Raw genomic sequence first — 18,486 nt, 5'->3', positions numbered from 1 at the left:
AATGGGTAGCTTTAAGGGATGAAGTAGTGAAGGCAGCAGAGGATCAAGTAGGTAAAAAGACGAGGGCTAGTAGAAATCCTTGAGTAACAGAAGATATATTGAATTTAATTGATGAAAGGAGAAAATATAAAAATGCAGTAATTGAAGCAGGCAAAAAGGAATACAAACGTCTCAAAAATGAGATCGACAGGAAGTGCAAAATGGCTAAGCAGGGATGGCTAGAGGACAAATGTAAGGATGTAGAGGTTTATTTCACTAGGGGTAAGATAGATACTGACTACAGGAAAATTAGAGAGACCTTTGGAGAAAAGAGAACCACTTGTATGGATATCAAGAGCTCAGATGGACACCCAGTTCTAAGCAAAGAAGGGAAAGCAGAAAGGTGGACGGAGTATATAGAGGGTCTATAGAAGGGTGATATATTTGAGGACAATATTATGGAAATGGAAGAGGATGTAGATGAAGATGAAATGGGAGATATGATACTGCGTGAAGAGTTTGACAGAGCACTGAAAGGCCTGAGTCGAAACAAGGCTCCAGGACTAGATAACATTCCATTATGTGATTCTTGGGTTTTTTCCCAGCGTATTTGATAATCAAAATATCCACGGGTGTGCTGCCGGTCTATAGTGTCCAACGGGCACAATATTTCGGCGATGATACATGTCGCCATCATCAAGTGAACTGACGGACTGAGTTCCTGTGAACGTGCCGGCACGTTCACAGGAGTCTTTACAGACAAATGCAAAAACTGGTAGAAGCCGACTTCGGGGAAGATCAGTTAGGATTCTGTGGAAATATTGGCACACGTGAGGCAATACTGACCCTACGACTTATCTTGGAAGCTAGATTAAGGAAAGGCAAACCTACATTTTTAGCATTTGTAGACTTAGAGAAAGCTATTGACAATGTTGACTGGAATACTCTCTTTCAGATTCTGAAGGTGGCAGGGGTAAAATACAGGGAACGAAAGGCTATTTACAATTTGTACAGAAACCAAATGGCAGTTATAAGAGTTGAAGGGCATGAAAGGGAAGCAGTGGTTGGGAAGGGAGTGAGACAGGGTTGTAGCCTCTCCCCGATGTTATTAAAACTGTATATTGAGCAAGCAGTGAAGGAAACAAAAGAAAAATTCGGAGTAGGTATTAAAATCCATGGAGAAGAAATAAAAACCTTGAGGTTCGCCAATGAGATTGTAATTCTGTCAGAGACAGCAAAGGACTTGGAAGAGCAGTTGAATGGAATGGACAGTGTCTTGAAATGAGGACATAAGATGAACATCAACAAAAGCAAAACGAGGATAATGGAATGTGGTCGAATTAAGTCGGGAGATGCTGAGGGTATTAGATTAGGAAATGAGACACTTAAAGTAGCAAAGGAGTTTTGCTATTTGGGGAGCAAAATAACTGATGATGGTCGAAGTAGAGAGGATATAAAATGTAGACTGGCAATGGCAAGGAAAGTGTTTCTGAAGAAGAGAAATTTGTTAACATCGAGTATAGATTTAAGTGTCAGGAAGTCATTTCTGAAAGTATTTGTATGGAGTGTAGCCATGTATGGAAGTGAAACATGGACGATAAAAAGTTTAGACAAGAAGAGAATAGAAGCTTTCGAAATGTGGTGCTACAGAAGATTAGATGGGTAGATCACATAACTAATGAGGAGATATTGAATAGGATTGGGGAGAAGAGAAGTTTGTGGGACAACTTGACTAGAAGAAGGGATTGATTGGTAGGACATGTTCCTAGGCATCAAGGGATCACCAATTTAATATTTGAGGGCAGCATGGAGGGTAAAAATCGTAGAGGGAGACCAAGAGATGAATACACCAAGCAGATTCATAAGCATGTAGGTTGCAGTAGGTACTGGGAGATGAAGAAGCTTGCACAGGATAGAGTAGCATGGAGAGCTGCACCAAACCAGTCTCAGGACTGTAGACAACAACAACAACAACATATGTCCAGCTATGTTCCTCTTGGTTTATTGTTCCAAGTGTCATTCCTAGCTTAATTTTGATGATATTTTGTTACCTCCACATTATTTCTTCTATTTTTTCACATGAAGGAATCTAAGAAAATAGCTAACAGTTGTCCTGACAAAAGTATTTCCATTTAAGTACGAATGGATTTGGCCATACTGAAAAGTCTGCCCCGTGGAACAATTTCATAACTGTTGCATTTGTAAGGACAGTCACTGCTCACTATTAAACTGCCCCCACCTACATTCCCCCTGCAACTCACTGTTATCAATCAGGGCAAGGGTTTGTAATTTGTATGCAAAATGCATAGGGTTTTTGAATAGTCTAAATGTATGCATTTGCAATATTCTTTACCATTCTCATCTTTATGAGGCCACTGGTGCATTTTTAAAGTGCATGTAACTGCATATTTTGGGAAAATTGATTTTGCATGCGCATTATTAAAACTTATGAATAATTGCATATTTTGGAGATGCTGAGTGACAGACAGGCACAACAAAAAGACTCACAATTATAACTTGCAGCCATTAAGGCCTTTGTCGACAATAGACACACATAAGCACTAGCGGGTCGACAGAAGCGTCCGATCCCACGCGTCGGCTTTGACCCGTGATGTAAGGGTGTTGTCGTGTGTGATGTCATGACGGCGCGGAGTTTGGTTTGAGTGTGGCTGTCTCCAGTTCTGTTTTATCTTATTTTATTTACTTTTCTGATCTGTTCGTTCTATCTCGTGAGATTTTTTTTTTTTTTTTTTAATTTAAAAACACTTATTTTAATTATCTGTTTCCTCCAATTTCTGTTTTAGTTTATTATATTTATCTTTCTGATCTGTTCGTTCTATCTCGTGAGATTTTTTTTTTTTTTTTAAAAAAGACAAAAAACACTAATCAGCTACTGAAGCATCTTTATCTTCTATGGGTTGCAGGGGTTATGACCCCTGGGGAGGTGGGTGGGTATTCATGCATGGCTGTCTTCACTTACACGTTGTAGCTACGCAAGGGGTCTAAATTTGTTTATATTTAGTTTGCCCCCCACCCAAAACACCCCATTTCCCGCGCTTGTCCCGTTAGTGTCATTAGGCTTATTGTGGAAAGTGTGTGTTTGTGTGTTTTTGTTTCCGCCATATTTGTGACGTCATGGGTCAAAGCAGACGGGGGGGATCGGACGCTTCCGTATTTCCGCACTAGCACACACACACACCCTCGCAAACACAACTCACACACTCAACCCACACACTCAACTCAACCCACACACTCAACTCAACCCACACACTCAACTCAACCCACACACTCAACTCAACCCACACACTCAACTCAACCCACACACTCAACTCAACCCACACACTCAACTCAACCCACACACTCAACTCAACCCACACACTCAACTCAACCCACACACTCAACTCAACCCACACACTCAACTCAACCCACACACTCAACTCAACCCACACACTCAACTCAACCCACACACTCAACTCAACCCACACACTCAACTCAACCCACACACTCAACTCAACCCACACACTCAACTCACACACTCAACTCACACACTCAACTGCAGTCTCAGGCAGCTGTATCTACTGTTGACGAAGCCCTTCATGGCCAAAAGCTATAATTGTGAGTCTTTTTGTTGTGCCTATATGCGGCTCAGCATCTCCGCTATATGATGAGTAGCAACTTTCCTTCTTATAATACTGTAACATTCCATCCTGGATTTTACATTGTTTGAATAATGGCATATTTTCCTTTTTCTAGCCAAAATAAAAATTCCAATTCATAATCAAATAATATTTTATCTCGAAATTATAAAGTACATTATATAAAATTCTAATTGGTTGACACATGCAATAGTTTTATTTATTTTCCCTTGAGCTAATTGTTTAGCCATGCTGCAACAGATTCTGGGGTTCCTCTACCTCGTAGAATGGGAGGTGGCTGCAAGTACCATTAAAGTTTTTTATAATGAATATTTTTGCTGAATCATGTGAGGTATGACACTAAGTTCACATCTACTGGACTTATTACATGCATTTATGTGCAGTTGCAATCACAGTTCAAAAGCAAGAATATGGAGTGACTTGATACATTGTTTCGTTTTGCCACCAGTTAAACTTGTCATGATCGTCTGTGTCATGTAAATGTGTTACTATGTCACACAGCTTGGAAGTGATAATTTTAGTGAGAATGGACAAGTATTATTCTGTTTATTATGTGAATGAAGTACCGCTTCTGACAAAAAGTTCCAAGTAGCAAATCATCTGAAAACTGAAGGACAAACAATTTAGTAGCAGAAAAAATGAGATCACAATATCCAAAAGTTGACTGTTTTGTTTCCAATGTCAAGAAAATTTTCATTAAGGCACCCAATAGAGTTTCAATTTTCGGAGAATTGGCTCCGAAGTTAGCAATACCTCATTATCCTATTTTAACATGGCATGGTTTGTGGTTGGAGGCCCTATGTTACTAGGCTAAACACTGGAGTGATGTGAATAAAATAGTAGACAGTTTAGATCCAGAAGAAGCAGGTTCTATGCAGATAGCTCTAGAGTGTTTCACCGCAAGTGGTACATAAAATTGCATTCGTATGTAGTCATTTTCAGTGCTATCAGAAATTGTACAGAAGTTGCAGACTAGGAACAATTCATTCCAACTATCACTGTCCCAAGGGAATCAGGTATTGTAGGCACTGTTCTTTGAAACATATGGAGTTGAAAAATTTCTTTTGGTAAGTTGAAAACAGCTCTTGGTAAAATACGCACCCGGATGGGGAAACGTGTAAAGTGCAAGATGAATTCACTGAAGAAGAGCTTTGGAGTTACTATCGTGCACTGGTGACTTCTTGTGTTGGAGAGAGAGGTCAATTTCACTTTAGAAAAAAACCTACTTTAGTGACAAACTGTTCTTTACATTTTCCTTAAAGATTCAGATTAAAGCTCTGGAATACTTTTCTACAGAATTGAGAAAAAATAATTACATCGTGATAAACTGCTGACAATATTTCTAAAAATGTAAAATCCAGGACATAATGTAACAATATTATGAAAAGGGAAGTTGCTACTCACCATATAGCGGAAATGCTAAGTTGCAGATAGGCATATCAAAAAGACTGTGTCAAATAAAGCTTTCGGCCTCTAAGGCCTTCTTCAAAAATAGATGACACACACACACACACACACACACACACACACAGAGTCATGACTGCTGTTGAGTGTGAGTGAGTGTGTGAGTGTGTGTGTGTGTGTGTGAGAGAGAGAGAGAGAGAGAGAGAGAGAGAGAGAGAGAGCGCTCTCCGCTATATGGTGAGTAGCAACTATCCTTTTCATAATACTGATAAAAATATTTATTATTTGTACCATTTTTATTTTGCATTTGTTTATGGACATTTCATGAATTTTTAGTGGGTATGTTAGCAATTTGTTTTTGGATATAAATCCGGGCTTCAGTTATCACTCTAGTTCTCACAATGTCATTTTTATAATTTCCTCACTACATTGATCTTTCCCCTGGATCAAACACAATTGCCATTATTTCACTCCATCAATGTCTTCCATGGATATATGAAAAAATTATGTCGCTCAAATCTCTTGAAAAAATATCTCTATTACCTTCTTTCATTGCAACCAAAGGAAGAAAGTAATAAAGTATGGATACAAAAATAATTTAACTTACTTTTGATCTAGATATGAAGAGGAAGCAAGCAGCTAACAAAAGACCCTGAAGAGTTGCTTGTGTATCGCTAAATTTAATACCATCTAAGTACAGAACTGATTGACTGTAAGCCAAGATAAGGGCATTCAGTGCAAGTATCTTGAACATCTGTAATGTTGTAACCAGAGTGCATCTGCCTTGCTTCACAACATGACAAACTGAAAATGAAAAACAATATCTATTAGCTATTAGGTCGTATTACTTATTACACAATAATATACAAAAGTTACAGCACTACCTGTATCAAAACTAGCGAAAGGTAGTTTCAGTTGTCTTGAACTTGACAGTTAAAAAATGGTTTTCTTGACAACTGTGTGTTATACACTGAAGAGCCAAGGAAACTGGTACACCTGCCTAATACAGTGTAGGGCCCCTGCGAGCACACAGAAGTGCCACAAGACAATGTAGCTTGGACTCAACTAAAGTCTTAAGAAGTGCTGGAGGGAACTGACACCATGAATCCTACAGGGCTTTCCATAAATCCATAAGAGTAAGAGGGGGTGGAGATCTCTTCTGAACAGGATGTTGCAAGGCATCCCAGGTATGCTCAATAACGTTCACCTCTGGGGAGCTTGGTGGCCAGTGGAAGTGTTTAAACTCAGAAACGTGTTCCTGGAGTCACTCTGTAGAAGTTCTGGACATGTGGTGTGTCGCATTGTCCTGCTGGAATTGCCCAAGTCTGTCAGAATTCAAAAATGGACATGAAAGGATGCAGGTGATCAGACAGGTACAAGTCACCTGTCTTATCTACAGGTATCAGCAGTCCCACACCACTACAGAGCCTCCACCAGCTTGAAGTCCCCTGCTAACATGCACGATCCATGGATTCATGAAATTGCCTCCATATCTGTACATGTCCACCCGCTCGATACAATCTGAAGCAAAACTTGTCTGACCAGACAACTTATTTCCAGTCACCACCAGTCCAGTGTCGATGGGCCCAGGTGAGGTGTAAACCATTGTTTCGTGCAGTCATCAAGGGGGCTATGATGTTTCATTGAATGGTTTGCACTCACTTAATGATGCCCAGCAATGAAATCTGCAACAATTTGTGGAAGGGTTGCACTTCTTTCATGCTAAACGATTCTTTTCAAGTCTTCGTTGGTCCCGTTCTTCCGGGATCTTTTTCTGGTCGTAGTGATGTCAGAGATATGGTGTTTTACGGATTCCTGACATACATGGTACACTTGTGAAACGGTCATTGGGAAAAATCCCCACTTCATCACTACCTCAGAGATAGTGTGTCCCATCATGTGTGCACTGACTGTAACACCACATTCAAGTTCACTTAAATCTTGATAACCTGCCAACAACTGCACACAACACTTGTTGTCTTATATAGGCTTTGCTGACTGCAGCACCATATTCTGCCTGTTTACATATATCTGTATTTGAATGTGCATGCCTATACCAGTTTCTTTCGCACTTCAGTGTGTATTTCAAGCATGGTGTGTGTGTGTGTGTGTGTGTGTGTGTGTGTGTGTGTGTGTGTGTGTGTGTGTTTTAGGTTTTCTATAAAAAATATAATATAAACACAACAACAAGAAATTCAAATAAATAATGGAAACAGTCCACAAATTAAAAAAATGAACTGAATTTTTATACTTCCTTCACCTTAAAGACAGTATCAGTACTTTTATTACCATCGTTTTTTCTGACGACTATTGGATTGGGGAAATTCCCCATGTGATTCTGATATTTCTTGAAAATCTTTGCATCATAAACAAAAACATTAACTTGAATATGTTTCAACATATGGTATTGGAATTAAATCAACAATGGGTGATGACTGTGGAGGGAAAGAAGAAAGAAAGATTAGAACTTAAGGTTATTAGACTTGGACTACAAGGTTGGTTAGAACAAGGATGGGGGAAAAACACTGTATCCTTTTCAAAGGAATTGGCCATGCATTTGCCTTATGCATTTATGGGAAACCAAAGACAATCTAAATCTGAATGGGTAGAAGAGGACTGAAACCTTGCTGTTTCTGGAAGAGTGGATGGGTGGATGGGTGAATGGGTGGGGGAGAGTGGGGGAGGGAGAGAGAGAGAGAGAGAGAGAGAGAGAGAGAGAGAGAGAGAGAGAGAGGGGGGGGGGGGGATGGGCATCAGGTTGCCAAATCTGGTGTGGGTCGCTGTTTACCTTGCAACATATGATGCAGCACTTTTCAAAGCTTGTTCTGTAGCTACAGTTAATATATTATTATTTTTTAAATGGTTAGACACACAAATTTAAGTAAATCTGAGTTCTTCCTGTCACTAGTAGTGTACAGCTCATCTTGCAGTCTGCAACCGCTATAGTTACTACTACTGTTTTATTAATCTTTCTGAGTAAATAAACAAAATTGAAATTTTACAACAGAACTTTTTTTATGCACATTTTGACTGCTCAAAAGAAAAACTGTAAATTTTGGCATTATATTTTTAAGGTTACACTTCTTACTTGCATCAATAGTACTGTAGTTAAATAAAATCTGTTCACTGTTGACTGACAAATGAGAACAAACTGTTTCTCAGAAATTTTGAAACTAGCAGTGTAAGTGATAAGTAACAAAACTGAGGTTTTGCGTAAGAGAACATTCAAAATTTCACGTGTGACAATGGCCTGATGTTGGACTGCATGGGAATGAGGGGGCAAGGTGTATTCACTGTCAATGTTTCTGTCAACCACGTCTGACCATCACAAGGTGTTCGAACACATCAGCGTCATCTATCTGAGAACAAGTAATCAATACTCTGCAACATTCTGTGTCATCCCACATCACTGGTCGAAGACTATCAACAGCTGGACTAGGGAACTAATGTCCAATGCATAGGCTGCCATTAACACGTGACTGCATAAGGAGTGGTGCCCTAAGCACCGACTGCTGATAAATGGTGTTCAGATAGGAATTGCAGTTCTAAGCTACCCTTTATGATTATTGTCAGGGAATATGGCAATGACTTGAGGACAGGACCCATTCTTCCAATATTTTGAAGAGGCACAGCAGTGTTACTCCTAACATCATGGTGCTGAGAGCCACCTGGTATGACTTCACGTCACAGCTGGTGGTGATCGAGCAAACTCTGACAACACGATGGTGCATCACTGACATCCTACATCCTCATGTATTACCTCTCATGTGATAGTACTGTTCTGCCATTTTTCAAAAGGACAATGCTCATCCACAAGTTGCATGTGTCTCTATGAACTGTGTGCATGACATTGAGGTACATTTGTGGCAAGCAAGATTCCTAGATTTGTCCGATGCTCTTCCCAACTGAATCAGTTCGAGTATCCAGCTCTTAGGGGTTGCAAAGTCATACGGCAAACAGGCTTATACTCTTGAGTTATTTTGAAATTTGATTTTATTTTGTAATCACTGCAATAACATCACATAAACACTCGATTTAAAAACTCAAGGCACTAGAAATCAATTACCATGATATCATGTGTGCCCAGAAAACAATGTAGTATTACTGTGTAAAAAGAAGCCAGCAAAGACATTTGTCGTAGCATGCAATGAGTTTGAAGAAACCACTCTGGCAAAACTCTGTGCGATGTGACACAAGGAACTGTCACACAGCCTGCTAGGCCTCAGCATTGATTTAGAAGTGACATCCCAAGAATGTGGCTTTAAATGCTGGGAAAAACTGGAGGTTTGACAGGGCAAGATCGGGGCTGTAGACCAGGTGATCCAATGTCTCCCATTTGAAGTGATGAATCTGTTCCTGTGTGAGCACTGTTGTATGTGATTTTGCACTGTCACCCACGAGCACAACATCTTCACTCAAGAGCCCTAGTCTTTTTCATTGAATGGTGGTCCTCAGTTTGGTGAGGGTCTCACAGTAACATGGTACACTGATGGTTCGTTGCTGGAGTAAATCAAGGACAATCCATCCTTCACGACCCAGAACACAATGGCCATAACCTTCCCTGTGGATGGTGACACTCTCAGCTTTTTTCCTCATTGGTGAACTGACATGTTTCCATGTCACTGAGTTGATCTTGGATTCTGGGTTAAGTGGTGCAACCATGTCTCCTTGTCTGTGGTTATTCTGACAGGAACTCCTGTTCTCCTCATGCATAATGCATCAAGTGAATGAGGATGATTCCCATTCTTGCACCCTTGTACCCTGGGGTCAGGCTTCTTGGCACCCACCCTGCAGACACTTTGCAGTGATCCAACCCACCATGGAGCACATGATGGGCCTGAGTACAGCCAATATCCAGTGTGGATGCCACATCCGATACTGTGATGTGCCTGCTCATTGACACCATGTCCTGTACTCTAGCAGCGTCATTTTCAGTCATGGGCGTGGAGGGATGCCCAATTCAACCTTCATACTCCTCACACTGTCTCTCTCTGAACACGCAACACCAATGATAACCATTTGATGAGACGTGACCTCTTACCCATACATGGTCTACAGGCATTCATGGATAACTGACACACTAGTCCCACGTGCCCATTCATACCAGATAACAGGGTACACTTTCCCTGTCGACCATGTTGTCAGTACATGTCCATCTGACATTGTTATGTGTACTCTAATAACCTCGAGCATGCCACCTGCTATTATTCTCTCTTCTTTGGCGGTCTGTACATGCATCATTCCTCCACTACAGACAGCCCTTCTGTCATTGAACCAGCCACAGGTGTTGACGCATATGGCATTCGTTTGTGTCATCTAGTTTACAACCATCTCTTTCAAAAACAATGCTCAAAATTACTTCCAGAATGCTATTGTACATTCGTATTTATCACAAATGTGAATTTTTGGTGGCTCTAGCTATAGGAAACATGTCTACATCATTTCTTTGGTGTACTGGAGAATTACCGAGAAAGATTATCAGTTCAACTAATGTGTTTAGTTACAACACTATTCAGTTGTAATTTTGATGTATTAAATGAACTCAAGATAACTTACTAAATACATATGTAAATTCTGTTTGTTAATATTTGATATCATCTTCTACTTTATGGGAGTGAAAATGTTATTCAGTCAGGTTACAGAAGCCTTGAATACTGAGTCTGAGCCCCCAGTAATCAGTCAAATGAACACTGATGTATGAATATGTTTATGAACTGCATGGCTTCTTATGTGCAATGATTTACAAAGATGCTCCTAGACAGGAGTACAATTTCTATGTAGAACACCATTCAACTTCTATAATACAGACTAAAATTGCTCTGGGCAAGATATTAATATTAAACAATGTGAATTCTCTGTAGACTCTTTCAATATTTAACAACAAATTTTAAAATTCAGATTAACAATCAGTGAATATTTAAGGCAAGTCAGTCAATATAGTACTGGTATATACTTTGTACCAGGCCACACATCAGGGAACCTTATGCATACATCTTACAAGGGGATAGAAACCACTCTCAGGGAGAAAAATGAAAGCCTTGTAGAATGGAATACCTGAGGGAAGACATACAGCAAAGTAAAAATTATAGTTAAGAAAAGGTACTCCTTAAGGTTGTACCACGCAGTCATATGAGAGATTCAACACCTTTCAAAATATAGGAATACGAAATATGTGTGTGTGTGTGTGTGTGTGTGTGTGTGTGTGTGTGTGTGTATGTGTGTGTGTGTGTGTGTGTCTACCCATGATTGGCAAGATGTCAGGTTTGAAAAGAACAAGTTGTGTTTTGCTTATGTGTTACTTTCTAAATACAAACTTGATATCTGGAGAGAAGTCCTTCTCCCAATAAGAACAATGTCAAATTTAAGTTAAGAACATGTTACCATTATATTCATGGTAGCACAGCAAAATTATCAGTGCCCTTGTCAAAATATTGTAGAATTAAATAGTTAACAAACCTCAAACATGGAGAAGAAAGCATAAAACACCCATGGCTATGAGGTGGTCAATAAGCTGTATGCATGGAACTTAATGAGTTTTTGCTGTGAATCGGCAAATAATAGTTCACCAGACTTAGCACAGATGCTAGCTATAGTGTTGTCCTCAAAGCCCCTACATCCAACCCAATAATACCTTCAAGGAGTGCAGCGTCTATGGACTTCAGATAAGATTGCCTTGCTGAGCCAGAAACTGAATATTCAAAGTAAAGAAAAGATAAAAAAAAGTTTTGTATAATTGTAACAGCAGGAGCAGCTGATTCCTATGGTGTGCAAGTGAGGTGTTTCAAGATATTGGATGCCTCCACATCCATGTGTCAACCACATGAATTTTTCATCAAACAGAAGGGTCTGAAACTGCACACCACTTTTAAAACTTGAGCTGATATCCCTAAATACGAAGTTCACATGTGCAGAAACATTGTGGTACTGGTTCAAGTCCAGACACAATCATTTCAGAAGCAAATCTGAAGTTAGATGCCTACCTGATGTGTAGTGGTTCTACAGCTGAAAATGGTACAAAACAGCAAATCCAGCCATAAAGAGTGCACCAGAGAGATATACAGTATTTTGTGTGATTTACTGCTTGTGGCTATTCAAAACATAATTACATTTTATACAGGTTATTGGGAATACCTTTCTGTCCTGAGAATCTAGCACTTACATATGCCTCAACATCTGAAAATAAAAATTCCGGAAAGAAAAGGATTGTACAAGAATTGGGAGGGGGGGGGGGGGGATGGATAGCAGGTTACAGAGTTTAATGTCTCACTGATGAAGAGGTCATTAGGTACAGAGCACAAGGTCAGTTTGGGGAAGGATAGGAAAGAAAGTCAGCTGTGTCCTTTCTAAGGAACTATTCCATTATTTGTCTTAAGCAATTTAAGGAAACCACATAAAACATAAATATGGATGAGAGGGTGGGAATTTGAAACATCCACTCAAATGCAAGCCCAGTCTCTTAATCATTACAGCAGTTTGCTAAGTATGAAAATGAGAAGATGGATATTATATCTTAGGGTAACATCACTAGCTTTCGCAAAGAAAAAAGAACACAAAAAGAAAAAAAAATACCAACACGGCATTACCTCGATAAGAAAACCTCTGCTATATCCACCTCCAACACTGTCAATCAGTTTGGCCAACTTTCTAGATCCAAAATATCAGACACTGGTTAACCACTCTATCCTGCACCATTCCCATGTAGATTATGTGGGGAATGATACACAAACTACTGGGCAATGGATGATTTTTGCTTGTCTGTGTGGTTTCAAGAGGAGATCAAGTTAATACATTTTTTGTTGAGTTTGATTCTGTGAAGAAGACATAGAAGACTTTTTTCACTTCTCTTCCTATGCACTATAACAAGCTGTCATTTACGGGTGTCATTTCACAAGCATCAGACAAGCAGAATCCAGCTACCACACAGAAAGGGCAAAAGGGCAGTTGTACTCTCCTCTGTTGATTGAACAATGGTTGTTGGTAGAAGCAAATTGTATCCTACTTTTTCATTTGGATAATTGTAAGTAAAAACTATGCTGTCACTGTCTATGCAGCATCTCTACTTTGTAGTCAACGGCCTCTAAAAGATTCTGATTCCATCACTGCAACCTTCACTGTCACGACAACATACAGCTTTTCTCCCAGGCATTTGTGAGCAGACTGCTTAAATTATCATTTGCAGAAAAAGAAACAGGGAGAGTTAGTTTTACTACATTCCAATGATAAAAACTTCTCGGGTTGACAGCTGAGTCTGTGTGTTGTTCTCTGTCAACATTCAGGTGAAGACGGCCTGAAGATGGCAAGCAAGAAACTTGCTGAAACGTTGCTGGAGAATGACGCACTGACTCGGCTGTCACTCCAAGAAGATTTTATCATCGAGATTCACTGAGAAAGCCTGCAGTCTCATATTTTACTATATTCCATTGCATGGAATAATGGGTACAACAACACAATTATTAAATGAAGGGAACAGAACAGTTAAACCTAAAAATTCAGATGCTGCTCAAACATCAAATATAGAGTTCAATACAAAAATATATCCACCCTTTCCAAATTATAATAATGTCTCATAAAAACTTTATGGACAATTCTGTAAACCCAAAATATGTATTGACTTCAAAATACACACCTCTTTGAGGGTACTCACCAAGCAGTATGTGGCAGAGGGCACTATTCGCACCAAAGTCATATTTCCCCAGTACTCTATAAAAACATCCCATGGTCACTCCTTGTCTGATTGACAGTTTTATCCAGACTATTTCACAATCCAACCCAGTATCGATCTCAACTGCGTTCAAACAGCTTTTAACTGCAATGAGCACACCACCTCCCATAGCATCAGTCCTACCCATCCTAAACATTGTCCAACCAGAGTTCAAAATTTCACTGCTATTAATGTCTGGTTTCAACCAGCTTTCGATACCTAGTACAATATTGGCATTACTACTGTTTATTTTGGAGAGTAACTAGGGGATGTTGCTGCACACACTTTGATAATTCACTAACATGAGATTTAGCATATTTAAATCCTTTGGAATGACCTGTTTAGGCGAACTAACAATTTTTACAGTTGGCACACCCACATCAGTGTCATTAACTTATAATTTTTCAGGTTTGTTTCCCATCGCGAGGAACCTAATCTAAAAAAAAAACCATGTGAACGCCACACAAGTACCGTGCTACCCTTATAGCTGCTTCCTATGTGTAGCGTCCCCCTTATCTATCAAGGGGCATCCTAGAACCTTCCACCCCATAGCATAGGTCAAGGAATCTACACCTACTTTGGTCACAGAGTCGACGCATCCTCTGATTTAGATCCTCCACTCGACTCCAAACCACAGGACCCCAGTCCACCCTGGGTACAATGGTGCAAATCGCCAGCTTGGCTTCCGCTCCTCTAGAGGTGGAGGCTGCCTTCAGCAATTTAGCCATCCATCAAAAGGACCCAGGATTTCCTTGGAACCCCACTGACTGGCAGCTGGTTGCACCTCGCACACTCGATAGCTGCCGGAAGAGCCTCTTCCACATTCCGGACAAGGCCCCCCGGCAAACACACTGAGTGAATGTTGGACTTCTTCCCCATGAAGGATGGATCTCATTTCAGGGCAGGATTTGAGGAAGTCGTATCCCTGCCCTGAAATGAGATCCATCCTTCATGAAATCCTCCCCACTCCACCAAGAGTATCTTTCCGCCGTCCACCTAACCTTCGTAACCTCTTGGTTCATCCCTATGAAATCCCCAAACCACCTTCTCTACCCTCTGGCTCCTACCCTTGCAACTGCCTCTGGTGTAAAACCTGTCCCATGCACCCTCCCACCACCACCTACTCCAGTCCTGTAACCCAGAAGGTGTACACGATCAAAGGCAGAGCCACGTGTGAAAGCACCCACATGATTTACCAACTGACATGCCTACACTGTGAAGCCTTCTATGTGGGAATGACCAGCAACAAACTGTCCATTCGCATGAACGGACACAGGCAGACAGTGTTTGTTGATAATGAGGATCACCCTGTGGCTAAACATGCCTTGGTGCACGGCCAGCACATCTTGGCACAGTGTTACACCGTCCGGGTTATTTGGATAATTCCCACTGACACCAACCTATCAGAACTCCGGAGATGGGAACTTGCCCTTGAATATATTCTCTCTTCCCGTTACCCACCAGGCCTCAACTTCCACTAATTTCAAGTTGCCGCCCCTCGTACCTCATTCAAGAACATCTTTGCCTCTGTACTTCCACCTCGACTGACATCTCTGCCCAACCTCTTTGCATTTACATATGTCTGCCTGTGTCTGTATATGTGGGGATGTGTGTGTGTGTGTGTGTGTGTGTGTGTGTGTGTGTGTGTGTGTGTGTGTGTGTGTGTGTGTGTGTGTGTGTGCGTGTATATCTGTCCTTTTTTTCCCCCTAAGGTAAGTCTTTCTGTTCCCAGGATTGGAATGACTCCTTACCCTCTCCCTTAAAACCCACATCCTTTCATCTTTCCCTCTCCTGCCCTCATTCCTGATGAAGCAACCTTGGGTTGCGAAAGCTTGAATATTAGTGTGTGTGTTTTTTATCGTGTCTATCAACATACCAGTACTTTCTCGTTTGGTAAGTTATAGCATCTTTGTTCTTTATATATAAATTTCCCATGTGGAATGTTTCCCTCTATCACACACACACAATATATATATATATATATATATATATATATATATATATATATATATATATATATATATATATATATAAAAAAACAAAGATGAGGTGACTTACCGAACAAAAGCGCTGGCAGGTCGATAGACACACAAACATACACACAAAATTCAAGCTTTCGCAACAAACTGTTGCCTCATCAGGAAAGAGGGAAGGAGAGGGGAAGACGAAAGGAAGTGGGTTTTAAGGGAGAGGGTAAGGAGTCATTCCAATCCCGGGAGCGGAAAGACTTACCTTAGGGGGAAAAAAAGGACAGGTATACACTCGCACATATCCATCCACACATACAGACACAAGCAGACATATTTAAAGACAAAGAGTTTGGGCAGAGATGTCAGTCGAGGCAGAAGTGAGAGGCAAAGAAGTTGTTGAAAGACAGGTGAGGTATGAGTGGCGGCAACTTGAAATTAGCGGAGATTGAGGCCTGGCAGATGACGAGAAGAGAGGATATACTGAAGGGCAAGTTCCCATCTCCGGAGTTCGGATAGGTTGGTGTTGGTGGGGAAGTATCCAGATAACCCGGACGGTGTAACACTGTGCCAAGATGTGCTGGTTGTGCACCAAGGCATGTTTAGCCACAGGGTGATCCTCATTACCAACAAACACTGTCTGCCTGTGTCCATTCATGCGAATGGACAGTTTGCCGCTGGTCATTCCCACATAGAATGCATCACAGTGTAGGCAGGTCAGTTGGTAAATCACGTGGGTGCTTTCACACGTGGCTCTGCCTTTGATCGTGTACACCTTCCGGGTTACAGGACTGGAGTAGGTGGTGGTGGGAGGGTGCATGGGACAGGTCTTGCATCGGGGGCGGTTACAAGGATAGGAGCCAGAGGGTAGGGAAGGTGGTTTGGGGATTTCATAGGGATGAACTAACAGGTTACGAAGGTTAGGTGGACGGCGGAAAGACACTCTTGGCAGAGTGGGGAGGATTTCATGAAGGATGGATCTCATTTCAGGCCAGGATTTGAGGAAGTTGTATCCCTGCTGGAGAGCCACATTCAGAGTCTGGTCCAGTCCCGGAAAGTATCCTGTCACAAGTGGGGCAATTTTGTGGTTCTTCTGTGGGGGATTCTGGGTTTGAGGGGATGAGGAAGTGGCTCTGGTTATTTGCTTCTGTACCAGGTCGGGAGGGTAGTTGCGGGATGCGAAAGCTGTTGTCAGGTTGTTGGTGTAATGATTCAGGGATTCCGGACTGGAGCAGATTCGTTTGCCACGAAGACCTAGGCTGTAGGGAAGGGACCGTTTGATGTGGAATGGGTGGCAGCTGTCATAATGGAGGTACTGTTGCTTGTTGGTAGGTTTGATGTGGACGGACGTGTGAAGTTGGCCATTGGACAGGTGGAGGTCAACGTCAAGGAAAGTGGCATGGGATTTGGAGTAGGACCAGGTGAATCTGATGGAACCAAAGGAGTTGAGGTTGGAGAGGAAATTCTGGAGTTCTTCTTCACTGTGAGTCCAGACCATGAAGATGTCTTCAATAAATCTGTACCAAACTTTGGGTTGGCAGGCCTGGGTAACCAAGAAGGCTTCCTCTAAGCGACCCATGAATAGGTTGGCTGTTCCCTTTAATTGTTGGTATGTCTGGCCTTCAAAAGTGAAGAAGTTGTGGGTCAGGATGAAGCTGGCTAAGGTAATGAGGAAAGAGGTTTTAGGTAGGGTGGCAGGTGATCGGCGTGAAAGGAAATGCTCCATCGCAGCGAGGCCTTGGACGTGCGGAATATTTGTGTATAAGGACGTGGCATCAATGGTTACAAGGATGGTTTCTGGGGGGTAACAGATTGGGTAAGGATTCCAGGCGTTCAAGGAAGTGGTTGGTGTCTTTGATGAAGGATGGGAGACTGCATGTAATGGGTTGAAGGTGTTGATCTACGTAGGCAGAGATATGTTCTGTGGGGGCTTGGTAACCAGCTACAATGGGGCGGCCAGGATGATTGGGTTTGTGGATTTTAGGAAGAAGGTAGAAGGTAGGGGTGCGGGGTGTCGGTGGGGTCAGTAGGTTGATGGAGTCAGGTGAAAGGTTTTGCAGGGGGCCTAAGGTTCTGAGGATTCCTTGAAGCTCCGCCTGGACATCGGGAATGGGGTTACCTTGGCAAACTTTGTATGTGGTGTTGTCTGAAAGCTGACGCAGTCCCTCAGCCACATACTCCCGACGATCAAGTACCACGGTCGTGGAGCCCCTGTCCGCCGGAAGAATGACGATGGATCGGTCAGCCTTCAGATCACGGATAGCCTGGGCTTCAGCAGTGGTGATGTTGGATGTAGGATTAAGGTTTTTAAAGAAGGATTGAGATGCAAGGCTGGAAGTCAGAAATTCCTGGAAGGTTTGGAGAGGGTGATTTTGAGGAAGAGGAGGTGGGTGCCGCTGTGACGGAGGACGGAACTGTTCCAGGCAGGGTTCAATTTGGATGGTGTCTTGGGGAGTCGGATCATTAGGAGTAGGATTAGGATCATTTTTCTTCGTGGCAAAGTGATACTTCCAGCAGAGAGTACGAGTGTAGGACAAGTAAATCTTTGACGAGGGCTGTTTGGTTGAATCTGGGAGTGGGGCTGAAGGTGAGGCCTTTGGATAGGACAGAGGTTTCGGATTGGGAGAGAGGTTTGGAGGAAAGGTTAACTACTGAATTAGGGTGTTGTGGTTCCAGATTGTGTTGATCGTAATTTTGAGGCTTTGGAGGGAGTGGAGCTGGAAGTGGGAGATTGAGTAGATGGGAGAGACTGGGTTTGTGTGCAATGAGAGGAGGTTGA

At 41.7% G+C, this 18,486-nt stretch overlaps 1 protein-coding gene across 1 annotated transcript in view; it reads right to left on the bottom strand.

Moving 5' to 3' along the window:
- Positions 1–18,486, bottom strand: part of LOC126483772 (endoplasmic reticulum transmembrane helix translocase) — a 193,491-nt gene that overhangs the window by 60,300 nt on the left and 114,705 nt on the right. Inside the window, exon 18 of the mRNA XM_050106925.1 lies at positions 5,647–5,843. Coding sequence (XP_049962882.1) covers positions 5,647–5,843 — 197 coding nt within the window. The remainder of the gene's footprint in view (positions 1–5,646; positions 5,844–18,486) is intronic.

The sequence above is a fragment of the Schistocerca serialis genome, chromosome 6 (genome assembly GCF_023864345.2).
Source record: "Schistocerca serialis cubense isolate TAMUIC-IGC-003099 chromosome 6, iqSchSeri2.2, whole genome shotgun sequence".
NCBI lineage: Eukaryota > Metazoa > Arthropoda > Insecta > Orthoptera > Acrididae > Schistocerca > Schistocerca serialis.
Note: the sequence above shows the minus strand (reverse complement) of the source record. Positions and strands in the feature narration are given on the sequence as shown.